Source organism: Cyprinodon tularosa, unplaced genomic scaffold (genome assembly GCF_016077235.1).
Source record: "Cyprinodon tularosa strain WSP-4 unplaced genomic scaffold, ASM1607723v1 ctg475, whole genome shotgun sequence".
NCBI lineage: Eukaryota > Metazoa > Chordata > Actinopteri > Cyprinodontiformes > Cyprinodontidae > Cyprinodon > Cyprinodon tularosa.
Window position 1 is genome coordinate 166,207 of NW_024039202.1, and position 12,684 is coordinate 178,890.

Genomic DNA, 12,684 nt, shown 5'->3' on the forward strand with positions numbered 1-12,684 from the left:
GCTTGTCAGGGAGACCTAAAACCTTCCATTAAAAGTTTCAGTCCATAATAGGTATTAAAAAGCTGTAGGAACACAAAGAGGAGTACCAATTTTCATTAACATATGAAGCACTTATTAACTTTGATCAGAGAGCGGTGAAGAAGCAAAGCCGCTTAAAGGCGCAAAGGTCAAGAAGTTGAATGCCACCAAAGACTCAGCCATTTGCCTTACCCTTGCAGAAAAGCGTCTCCCCAGATAAGTGCATGGAGCACCTTGACGTCCCATTTTGGTCTGAGGCAGGAGGAACCGTGAAATCTGCTCTTAGTTTTGTTTTGTTCAGGTTCTTAAGGAATTGGAGGCACTTGATATGTTTCTCTTGTTGAACGCCATGATTTCTTCCAAACCTCCCTAAAGTCACCTGCAGACGTCCCGCCTTCTATATGTGTGATTTTCCTGATGGCTTTGTCACTTTTTGTTTTTCAATGATAGGGCAGGCTTCAGTGCCTCTAGATACTAGAGCTTTAAATCCAGATACAGTTTTTTGCAAAAGTATTCACACCCTTCGGACATTTTCAACTGTTTGTCTGTATCCATCCACAAAATGTTATATATGTAATTGTAATTCAGTGTAAAAGATAGATAAAGGGTAGTTCTGAACTGTTTGAAGGTTTTCCATTTTATTTTTAACAAAGTTCGAAAAATTGGATTATTAAGTAACTTTGAATCTAATATATCTCAATGAAAGTTACATTTTTAGCTTTCAGATGGTACATAAATAGTGAAAATAGTCCATTCCTGTGTAACTTATTCTCAGCTTAAATCTAATTATTTAGAATAGTGAACAAACAGAATCATAGAGACTAAAGAATATGACAGACAGGCCAAGAGAAAAGTTGTTTAAAAGTAGAGTAAGGTTAGAAAATATTTTAATGACGGTTCGATCGGTCAGCTGAATGTAGAAAAGGTATGGCACAACGACACACCGACAACACATGGCCTTCCACCTAAATTAGCGTGGTGTCCTTGTCCAACATTTATAATGGGGGCAAAAGAGATGCTGATATTAGTAAAGATACATATAGGCTTGGGGGGAAACAATTAGTTCCACATAAGGATGTAAACAAGTGATCAGCTTACCAGTCACTGTTATTATTATTACTATTAATTCGATTCAAATTTCTTTTATCGAATTCGTTGATAAAAACAGCTAAAAAGGGATTTCACTGTGTTTTTATCTCACTATCATCCACTAGAGGGCACACCTCTGTCTTCTTAGGCAGATTCTCACTGGTGTTTGCAAGAGAAGTAATACCAAAGCAAAGGCGTGCGAGAGTAGAAGTATGAATCCATCCAGAGTCTGTGCTGGGATTATTTACTCTGTTTAATGGTGATAAGGATGCAGAATGGACTTCACGCAGTTTTTTTATGTAAATGTAAAGACTGGATTAACTCCATCCAGGTATCACCTAAATAGCGCTAATTTAGCTGTGCTGTATGGTGGAGGAGTGTCCCTTCTCTGCTTTGTTCAGAAGCAGTGGCGCTACCAGGGAGTGGCCACGGCCACCATGTGCAATGTCCTGGCCAGCCCACTGGCCAACCCACTGGCCACCCCACTGGCCTACCCACTGGCCAACCCACTGGCCACCACTTTGGCCAACCCACTGGCCACCCCACCGGCCAACCCACTGGCCACCCCACTGGCCACCCCATTAGCCACCCTACAGTGTAAATTGTAGTACCATCAGTTTATTTTTCACCATAATTTTTTGAATTGAAAAAGCTTTGTGCTGTATGGTGGAGGATCGTCCCTTCTCTGCTTTGTTCAGAAGCAGTGGCCCTACTAGGCAGTGGCCACGGCCACCATGTGCAATGTACTGGCCAGCCCACTGGCCAACCCACTGGCCACCCCACTGGCCAACCCACTGGCCACCACTTTGGCCAACCCACTGGCCACCACTTTGGCCACCCCACTGGCCGCCCCACTGGCCACCCCACTGGCCACCCCACTGGCCACCCCACTGGCCACCCCACTGGCCAACCCACTGGCCACCCCACTGGCCACCCCACTGGCCACCCCACTGGCCAACCCACTGGCCACCCCACTGGCCACCCCACTGGCCACCCCACTGGCCACCCCACTGGCCACCCCACTGGCCAACCCACTGGCCGCCCCACTGGCCACCCCACTGGCCAACCCACTGGCCACCCCACTGGCCAACCCACTGGCCACCCCACTGGCCAACCCACTGGCCAGCCCACTGGCCACCCAATTAGCCACCCTACAGTGTAAATTGTAGTACTATCAGTTTATTTTTCACCATAATTTTTTGAATTGAAAAAGCTTCCTGGATGAGAAGCGAAACATCTAGTCGATTGTTTTTAATTTTCTTTTTATGGACTGCCTATGACCTGGATGACTGAGAACCTTCACCAGCGTATCAGTTTATTTCTACATACATGTTTATCTCAATGGTGGAACCCTGAATTTATGGCTTTTAGTTACAGTGTGCTACCCCAAGATGTTAGTGGCCCCATCTGGCCACCCCTGTGAAACATTTCTGTAGGCGCCACTTCTCAGAAGGTGAAGATGTGATGATAGAAAACTGAATAACATTGCGCAAAAAGTTTGTAACATGATAGAGAAAGATATGTAGCAATTGGCACCATATATAGGCAAAGCTTTTGTAAGTTAATGCACTTTATGATGCCAATTTTAACATTACTCTGAGCAACCAGAACCCTCTGTTCAAAAGCACTGCTACCAGCACAAAGTTTATTCAGCTATTTATGCTGAATAACACTAATCACAGAGCTATATCACAGTAAGCGTCCACTTCTTTGAAACAAAGTGGTAAATAGTCAGCGAGTTAGAGCAACATACCCTGTCTGCTAATTAGTTTTACATCTTTGTATTTAGATAATCATACAGTTTGTTTTGATTAAAATCAAATAGGTTCTTGATTGACTTTATTTTATACATATTTCTGAGTTCTGTTTTGTGTAAGACAACATTTTATTTTGTTAATACAGTCAGTATTGAATACAAATGGCACAATACATTGTTTCAGCATATTGTGACAAATGATATTTACATCTTTATTTCATGGAAAGATCTTCTTGTTACAAGAAAAACAAAATGGCAACCTATCATACTTAGTTGGTGGACAAGATCAATTAACTTTGGATTAATTAATTAACATTAGGATTACATTTCTAGTTCTGCACTTTAAGATTAAAAATTTGCGGTCAGTTGGTAAGAACTAAAACGTTTTTCATTTACTCACATGCAAAATGCAATTTGTGAATGACCAATCTGCTGCAAAACACTAGCGGCTGGAGCAGAGGTTCACCTTCCAGGAAGACAACGCTTAACACAAAGCCAGAGCTACATGGCTTAGATGAAAGCACGCCCACTCAGGATTCAGACATCCAATGAAATCAAATTAAAGTATCTGTGGCCAGACTTTAAAATTGCTGTTCACGGTTGCTCTCTATTGAATCTGACTAATTTGCAATAGAGAACAAGCCTATATTCAGGCTCTAAAGATGATTATAGAAAGTATTCACTATTATTACAAAGTCAAATACTGATTAGTTTGCTGGTTTTAAGAGGATGGGGGCATTGTTTATCTTTTGCAGTTTTTATTGATGTTATATAATACTTTATGCTGTTTTTATGCAGTGGGGTTGTTTTGAGTTTAGTTTCAAAAAGGGAGCTAAATAATTACGTTTTTTTTATTTTAAAATTTCCCCTGATGTATCTTCTGGCCATTTTAATTAGTTTTTATTATTTAGCCATATAATGGCTATAGCAAATAATTGCATTATTTTATAGAATACTGCAAGCCCATGGACAATAAAGTCCAATCTAGGGAGGGTTTGCAGTACAAGCTTTTAAAATGTATCTAAACCTACTTTTCAGCTGCAACTTGGGAAATACAGACCAGCACCATGTGCAGAATAAACAAGACATTTTAAAGATGGTCTGTCTACCTTTCAGAGTTGCAACGAGGGGGGTACTATAAAGAAACAACCTTTCTTTCCCCAGGTGATTAAACAGGATTCTTACCCTAAAAAAAGTTCCCCCTCCATTTCACATTTATGGAGAGTTTCCTATTTTTTCAAAGCGTGCAGATCAACACACTGGCTCAACAGCAAAGATTTATGCTCTGCGGCTGAAGCACCCGGCTCTGGAATTGGGAGAAACACTTCTTTTCAGCGAGCTTGTTTTTTTTTTGTTTTTTTTACTGAAACTGTGAAATTTCACCTTGTCGCTTCACCCCGTTTTATTGCTGGCTATATGTGAAGTTCTGCGCAGGATGTTGCCACAAGCTGTTCCCTTTGAGTGGTCCAAGTCTTGTCTGATGACAAATGACTTCCCATCTCGGCTCCGACAGTAAATTTACATTTCACTTCATGTGTGTCGTTTCCTCTGTGTAAAAAAAAAACAAAACAAAAAAAAACCTTTTTTTGGAAGTCACATTCCATGATTTTCTTTGTTCAGGTTTTATTGTTGCTCCCTGTGTGTCAGGATATATCAATAACAACTAAATATGAATGCTTGCACTCTCATGCACTGTCCTCTACAAATGATAGGAATTACAATAGGGCAGAAAATATTTTATCAGAAGTGCTAGGTGAAAGCAAGGGCTGCAGGACTTGGTGTAGCAGATGAAAACCCCACCTTGACCTCTCAATATCCTCTCTGTGATGAAATTCACTTGCTTCAGTCAGAGGCATGTAGCAGCAAGGAGAAAGTCCCAGAATTAATTAGTCTTTGTGTAACACAGAAGTAATCAGAATCTCCAGCAACACAGGAGGAAGATCTCCTTTCACAGCTGCCAGTGCCCAGAATGGTAAATGTAGAATTTTAATGCACAGTTGATGCTGGAGAATATGGGGAAATGCTAATTTGCAATGCGATAAGATGAATCGAGTCATCCCTTTAGCCCCATTTGACTCAGTGGAGGAAATTAATCATTAATGTTTGTTAAGTATGACAATCTAACTGGGCCAGATCTACATGCTCAAAGACTGAGGCAGAGCGAGATAAAGACCCAGGCTGCAGACGGGGAGGAAAACTGCCAGATTCTGTAATGATGGGAATTTATTGGCATTTAAAGAGACAGTGCTGAGGCATTTCTCTAATAGCCTCCCTCCATTGGAGTGCTGTGCCTGACACAAATTGCATGCATTTCCCAACCCCTTTTTTTTTTGTCAGATAGCAGAAAAGTCTTACAGCTATGCTTGACTTTAGTGAAAAAGGTTGCTTTCTGGAATTGACTTAATCTGTTGCAGCATAATCTGCATCAACAAGAAGAAATCCCATATCAGGATGGAACGGGGGGAAACTGCAATCCTCCTATCAAATATCCTGAAAGTTGAGGCCAAACTGCTTTAGAAATTGTCTGGTTTAGAAAGTGAAAAAGATAAAGAAAATGCAGAAGCCATATATACCTCAAATTGATAGATTTGAATAATTCGATTTAAGGTACTTTAATAGATATTTTTAATAGTTATTTCTAAACTAGCGACCTGACCAGGGTGTATAATGCCTTTCACCCATAGGCTGCTGGAGATAGGCATCCATACATCCATCCAGGGCCTATCTGGATGGATGGATGGATGGATGGATGGATGGATGGATGGATGGATGGATGGATGGATGGATGGATGGATGGATGGATGGATGGATGGATGGATGGATCCATCCTTGTTAAGGCTGATTTATACTCAGAAACCAGGTCGTCTGCGTGTGTGTCGCACTGAATGCAAATATGCCCCCGCCCCCTCTGCAGACACTCTGCTGCACCTCTCCAAAGTTGTAGGTGGCCGCAGACAGGAGGCCTCTGATTGGTCAAATCCACATCCCCTCTACACTATGCGTATTTCCTGTTTGGTACCTTACCGGCTTGTTTTGTTTGTATGACCGCCATTGTGGAAAACGACCTTCTATCACTTATAGAACATGATCAGGATTAAAAGGCTTCTCTTAAGTCTATAAATCACTGAATGGCTTAGCTCCAAAATACATTAATGACTTATTTTGGGTGGAATAATCATCCAGACCTCTAAGGCCTTCTGGTTCAGGTTTACTCTGCCCACCTAGACCCAGAACCAAACATTGGGAAACAGCATGTAGTTCTTATTCTTCACTAATCTGGAATAAACTGCAAGAAAAGTAGTGCTACTTCTAAAATTGACTGGGAGTAGTACTAAAACCTTCTGTAACTTTAAATTCAGATTAAGAATGTATTTGTTAAGAGGTGCCTGTGACATCTAAAATTATTCTAACACATCTAACACACTGCTATCTATTTTTACAACAATTAGATTTTTCCAGCTATTTAAATAACCATTATCAATAAAAACGCCTTGCCTTGCTTAAACAAATGTTAAAGACAAAATGATGAGTTTTTACCATGTCCAAAAAAAGGTTTAGCTAATTAAGCCACAGTTTGTTTCTGTCTCTATATGTTGTGATTAGAAAATCTTAAACTTAGGCATATATTTAGATGAATAGACAAGTTCATTATAGTCGAACATCTTGTCTTTTCTAAAGGCGACAACTGTTTCTGCCACAGTCAAAGCTATATTAAAAGTTTTTATTGTCCATTAGCTTGGCGCCTAATGGAAATACAGGCCACTCCATCGTTGATACAAGTTTTTGCATTTTTGCATTATAAATGTATGGTCACCATTTAAGATACTGGTTGCTTGCAACCAATTAGTTTAAATAAATTCTAGTGTGTGTTGAGATAAACTCCTATGATCATCCAAAGCGGTGGCCCCATCTCAGTAGCTGTTAGCCTTAAACCTTTCTTAGGATTTCTTCCATTTTATCTACATATCTATCATTTTTCTAGAATAACTAGTGGAACCATTAAAGATGGTACCTTAAACTGACACATTGGCTTAAAATAATTTTATTGTTACAAGTTTAAGTCTTTAGAATCTGTGTTGAGGATTAGACAGATCTGAGCTCCTTAAAGTCACGCACGACTGATTGACATTTTCAAGGGCTTTCTGAGCAGAGACAATGCTAAAAGGAAAAGCCAATATGACTTTGTTGCTACCTTGCTCGAGGAATTGTTTGTGTAAATCGCCTATAAGCTTATTGACCCGAATGCGTGGCACGCTGCGTGGCGGCTGTGATTTGGCTGGAGAGCCGTCCTTTGATGGAGCAGCGATAGGGCTGATTTTAACAGCTCACTGGCTCCTCTTCCATGCCCGCCAACCCTGAACGCAGCAGGCCGCTTTGCCTTGCCTTGTCTCACCAGCCCTCCCCTTAGCTCCTTCGCTCTTTAGTCTTCTCTCACTCTTCTTTAAATGTAACCATTTGATCGCATGGCCGAAGCAAGACGGAAATGATTGTCAAAAGGAAGAGAAATCATTGAGAATCTGTGTCCTTTGTTTAAATTGCAGAGGGTTTCATTTCAAATTATGAGACAAGGGTTGATTATTTTGAATATTTAGAGTAGAAATGAAACAGAGCTCCTCAGTCGGTCAGTAGATTCTTAGAAATGCTAACACTGCTCATAATTTCTGCCAAACGGTGAGGTGAGCAGAGGAATGCCGCTCCAGCACTTCTTCCTCCTTCTTATTCCCTGCAGACAACTGTGCAGAAAACTTCATCAAAGCCCTGTGACATTGTTCCCTGTGAGGTTGCCTGGGCGATTGTGTTTAAAATGCACTGCAAACTGCATTAGATAGAAGGCAGAAAATCCTTAATCACTGCTTAATTAAGGAATCATCTTGTAGCTTCATTTCCCGAGCCGTAATTAAACACTTCCAATACGTTTCGTTACAGGGCTTAGCATGTTCGCCTGAGATCAAGGTAGTGCCTTTAATGTTATCTCACCAGCTCCTTTTTTCCCCCCTTTTTAAAAAAAAAACTCCGCTCCATTGGAAGGAACTGTTGATACACGCCTTTGTTATGCTCATCATAACACGAGCCTGGTATGCTAAAGAGGTTCTCCAGGCCCAACAATAAATAGTGGGGGAATTGAGTTGAGTGGGCTCCTTAATACAGTGCGAGGGAGGAGGAGCAGAGGGAGAATTGCCAGCCCAAGCAGACACTTTTATTAGCAAAACTGGGTCATAATGACCTCATGGATTGTAAGTAGGACATTTCTGAAGACTTCCCTTCAGTATCACTTTTATTTTCTTTTTTTCTAATGCATCTTCTATTTTAGTGTGAGGCAGAGAGCTGACATCCTTTTGGCAACATTCGCTACCTTCTTTGAAGTGAGCCATGTCAGGAAATAAAGCTAAACAAGCAGAGTGTGTGCTTGATCAGGAGATGAACCACGGCGAGGATGGACAGCGTCCTGTGGGCTGTGGCTCAGGGAATGTAAAGTTACAAAACTGCAAATCCGAAACACAAGATAAACAGCTAAAGATCGGCAGGTTAGGTAGTAATTACATTTCCTGACTATGGAGAAAAACAAAAACCCTACACCCCAGGCAATGCTGTTATAACCAAAATCCAAGCTGGCTAAGTTATTGATACTACCAACCATCCCTTCCAAATAAATACAGCTGAAGCATTGCCTTAATGTAAGCTTTCCTTCAAAACATCCCAGTCTTTATGGACAACTATTTAGTTAGACCTTCTCTGTCCTTGGTTATAAAAAAATAATACGACACAGAGGCGCATCTCTCCTAACCACTGGAGTCTAGACTGGAGACCAATCATTAGACGCTATCTGTATATTTAGCCTTTTATTAGGAAGGCCATTTTCTGTTTCTATCCAGTTTATTTATATAGCGCCAATTCACAGCACATGTCATCTCAAGGCACTTTATGGAGACAATTCAACCAGATCATACAGTCAAATTGATTAAAAGTTTTCTATGTGAGGAAAACCAGCTGATGGCATCAACTCCTTCACTTGAAAGCAGTCCAAGCATGCTTGGAGAAACAGTGGAGAGGAAAAACACCCTTTTAACAGGAAGACATCTCCAGCAGAACCAGGCTCAGTGTGAGCGGCCATCTTCTGAGGCTGACTGGGGTTCAAGGAGACAGAAGCAGACATACAGAAAGAAGCAACTGTGAATCAGCTCCACAGGCGACCCAGTCCAGGGAAAACAGCCAGGCAGACGAGCTCCCATGTCAGAGGATGAGGAGAGCACATACAGTTAGTCACAGTCAGAGAAACTGGGATGACGTGGCAGTGGGGTCAGACAAAGGAGTTTGCCCTGCAATCAGAGGGTTTGTAGGTTAAATTCCTATCCTGTGTAGTTGTGTCCTTGGGCAAGACACATCACCTGCATCGCCTACTGATGGTGGCGCCAGTGTACGATTTAGGTTTACTGATTTTGTTATTACGATGATGACCCTGATTTGCTGGCTCTAATATGGGGTGAAATTTATTGCAAGAAGAGCTTGTTTTGGAAATGGGAAAAAAAAGACGTTTTCTGAACTGAAATTTAAAAAAAAATCCATAAATCAACTGAAAGACGTTTTCATAAAAAAAGGTTTGAAAAGTGACTGTGGTTTACTCATATTTTTTTGTTTCAAACTAATTTATCATATTCTGGTTTTTCGAATGTTAATCTATTTTTTTTACACATTTTAATAATTCAAATATTTTTTTTATTTTTGTTTTTCAGATTTAGTTTGACAAATTCAATTCTTCTAAAATTGGGTTTTACAGATCACATTTTCTTCACTTCAAGCCAAATATAAGCGCTTACTCTTGGTGCACACATTGACCATTAAAAACAGTGTTGCTAAGATTCATGCAGACCATTAAATTGCATCTTTGCTCCCCTCCATTGCTGCATAATTTGAAAAGAATGCAATTCATAAAACTAAAAGTGAAATTATAGTACGTGTAAATATATATATATGTATATGTTGAAAACACAGAATTTAAAAAAAACTACATTTTGGAAATATTAAATATGGAAAATAAATAGATAAATAATTTGGAAGAAAAAAAATCAGAGAAAACAGCAGAATGACTCTCATTAACTTTTCCTTCAAAGTATGCATTGCTTTTTTTTTATATTTCGTTTACAAAACATGTTTGTAAAAAAAATGGAACAAAATTTATTCCATAGTCAAATGGACAGATACCATTGATTAGACATAAAGTTTTTCATCTTCCATGGCCATCTCAGTTCAGAGGGAGACAAATATCTCACCCAGGTCTCTCAGGAGAAACATTTGTTGAAAGTATAGAACTGCAAAAAGTATTGTCCTAAAGGGGCTTTGTTAAAAAAAAAATTTTTTTTGAGTTAGATTGTTTTCCCTTCCAGCATGCCAGTAAGGATATTAAAAGTTTTGCGATGTTACACTGCTGCAACAAAAACCACACTTTTATTTCAAGGCTTTCAACATGAGTTTATCAGGAGTGCCAATAAATACGACTGGGTCTATCCATATCCTTTTCCCTCTGGAGATTGTAAAGTAAAGTCAAATAATCCATCGTTTTAATCCTGGCCTGTCCTTGACCGTTCACTATTGGGTTTAAAACATCAAAGGAATGAAAAAAAAAGATGTGGTGACAAAAGTGGGGGAAAATGTTCCACTAGAAGCCATCGACCCCCAGCCCACCACCCGTTTCATGCCCCGAGCAGCTTCGCCTTAACTCCACTCAGTTTGGAGACACACTGTGCAGCCACTGTGTTGGCCACATTGGATTTATCTAGAGCACCACACTAGAGGCACCTCCTTAGCGCTGATTTATGTTCCCATAAACTTTGAGCACAAACTGTGCTTACTGTAGACATGCAAAACTAGATTTTATTTTACTGTAAGTGTATCAGAGAGCACTCAACAAGCCCTCTCGCTGCAGAATCTGTTTAACTCGGCCTTTAAGCACTTACATCCTGGAGAGAGATACCCAAATATCCCTTAGCAGGGTGTGTGTGAGCCCTGAGACTGTAAATCAGCCCCTACATCCTATAACACACATTGTAGCTCGCTCCACAATAGATCAAAGAGTAATAAATAGCCACCTCTCTTCCACACATTGCTTTCCTTCCTGTTCCATGGGGCTTCCTCCTGTCCCTGCAAGTCCTCATGGGAACTTCTTTCATACAGGAGTGCACAGCTGGCCCCGGTGAGCACTGCAAATGCACAAAGCTATACATGCCCGCATTTACACAATGGCTCAAATGTTACAGGAAAGAGCAAATGATCCCTGCTGGGACGCTCTCCAAAGTCCATAAGAATGTACAGGCAGAGCAGTCCATAATGCAGCACTTCATTAAATTAGGTCTCTTCAAATTAAATATGTGGAGAAGTTTGCTCTGCCGGGGGTCCTTAGTGGAACTTAAGGTTTGTTTGGTTTGTTTTTTCTTCTCTAACAGGTGAGGAGGACGGCAACCGAGAGGGAGGAGATGTGGAGATGGAGGGCCAGAGTGAGAAGAGCAGGAACGCTGCCGTGGGGCCTGAAGAATGGGATGGACCAAGTAAGAGGAGGATCTCTATCAATTTATTCAAGCAACTGTGAAGATATTTTTGATTAATTCATTACTGCCTAACAGTGATGGGACTCACAGTAGTAGCCTTTCAAAATTTCCCCACTTTCCATGATGGGTCCTTGGCCGGTGCTCTTAGGTTCCTTTTTAAACATCAATCTTTGTACTAAAATATTCTTTCTGTCATGATTTGTGGACATAAAGATCTAAAGAGAAGCGTCATCTCCTGGTCAGACCCTGTAATTCAGTGAAAGGGTGGAGTCAGTATAAAAAAAATATGTGTTCCAGTGGCTGGAAGTGGGCTGGCGTTCGGCTGGCGTTTGACTGGGAAGGGCCGTTTTGAATGTCTGCTACTGTAGATAGCTTGAGGAATGGCCACGCGACTGAAAACTAGAGGAATATGTTCACATGAGATGAGATGATTAAAGATATTTTGTTCATGGGGACAAGATGTTACTGGATTTCAATCAGAACACCAAAGTATATTAAGAATATCTCATCATCTGGGTATCAGTCTCTGCAATATCAAATTCAAAAAGTATTATTTGCTATAACACATTTATAAGTTAAATTATTCACAGTATTACACTTAGCATGCCATTGTGTCATTCAGTCTGGTACATGGAGGTTTTCCCAACATACTATAAGTCACAGAATACCTCTTTCCATCAACCTTTTTTTGTAATATCACATAAAAAAAGCTTAATGGTAAAAGCAAAACTGAAATCAACCACCAAAATATGCAATATGCACACAAAAAAAAGTTTGTTATGCTCGTTTGAGTTTTTTTATTGGCTTTTCCGAAAGAGTATCAATTCAGAAAAGTGGAGGAGGAAACTGGTGTTCTGAATAAAAAAACATTTGAATCTTGATAGTATAAACCATTGCTAATAATCACTAGCTCTACTTGAGCCAAGCGTGATTTAAACATATGACAAAATTACGCTCTTCATGGCTTCGTTAGTTAGCTCCAATGAATGGAAGCATCTCCAGTTTGCATTACATTTTAAAATTTGTAGAAATTTGCCTGACATTTGGAAGGAAACTTGCTAGAGAGAGATAGAAGCACTGAGGAAGATGAGGATGTCACTACTGATATGATTATTAGCAGCCATTGTTTTTTCTAGCATTAGATTAGCATTAGCATTCCTAAATTTAGGAATAGTTAAGATAAAAATAAGGATCCGCTTCTTTTCCAGAGATAGTTTAAACGTTTCAAAAATCATCATCTTCAGTCCATATCAGATTGGTCAGCTTTTATCTATGTTGTCC

At 40.2% G+C, this 12,684-nt stretch overlaps 1 protein-coding gene across 2 annotated transcripts in view; it reads left to right on the top strand.

Moving 5' to 3' along the window:
* zfpm2a (zinc finger protein, FOG family member 2a) overlaps nucleotides 1-12,684 on the top strand; it is a 206,712-nt gene that overhangs the window by 54,212 nt on the left and 139,816 nt on the right. For both annotated transcript variants that reach the window (XM_038301803.1, XM_038301802.1), the window contains exon 3: nucleotides 11,302-11,403. In XM_038301803.1, coding sequence (XP_038157731.1) covers nucleotides 11,302-11,403 — 102 coding nt within the window. The remainder of the gene's footprint in view (nucleotides 1-11,301; nucleotides 11,404-12,684) is intronic.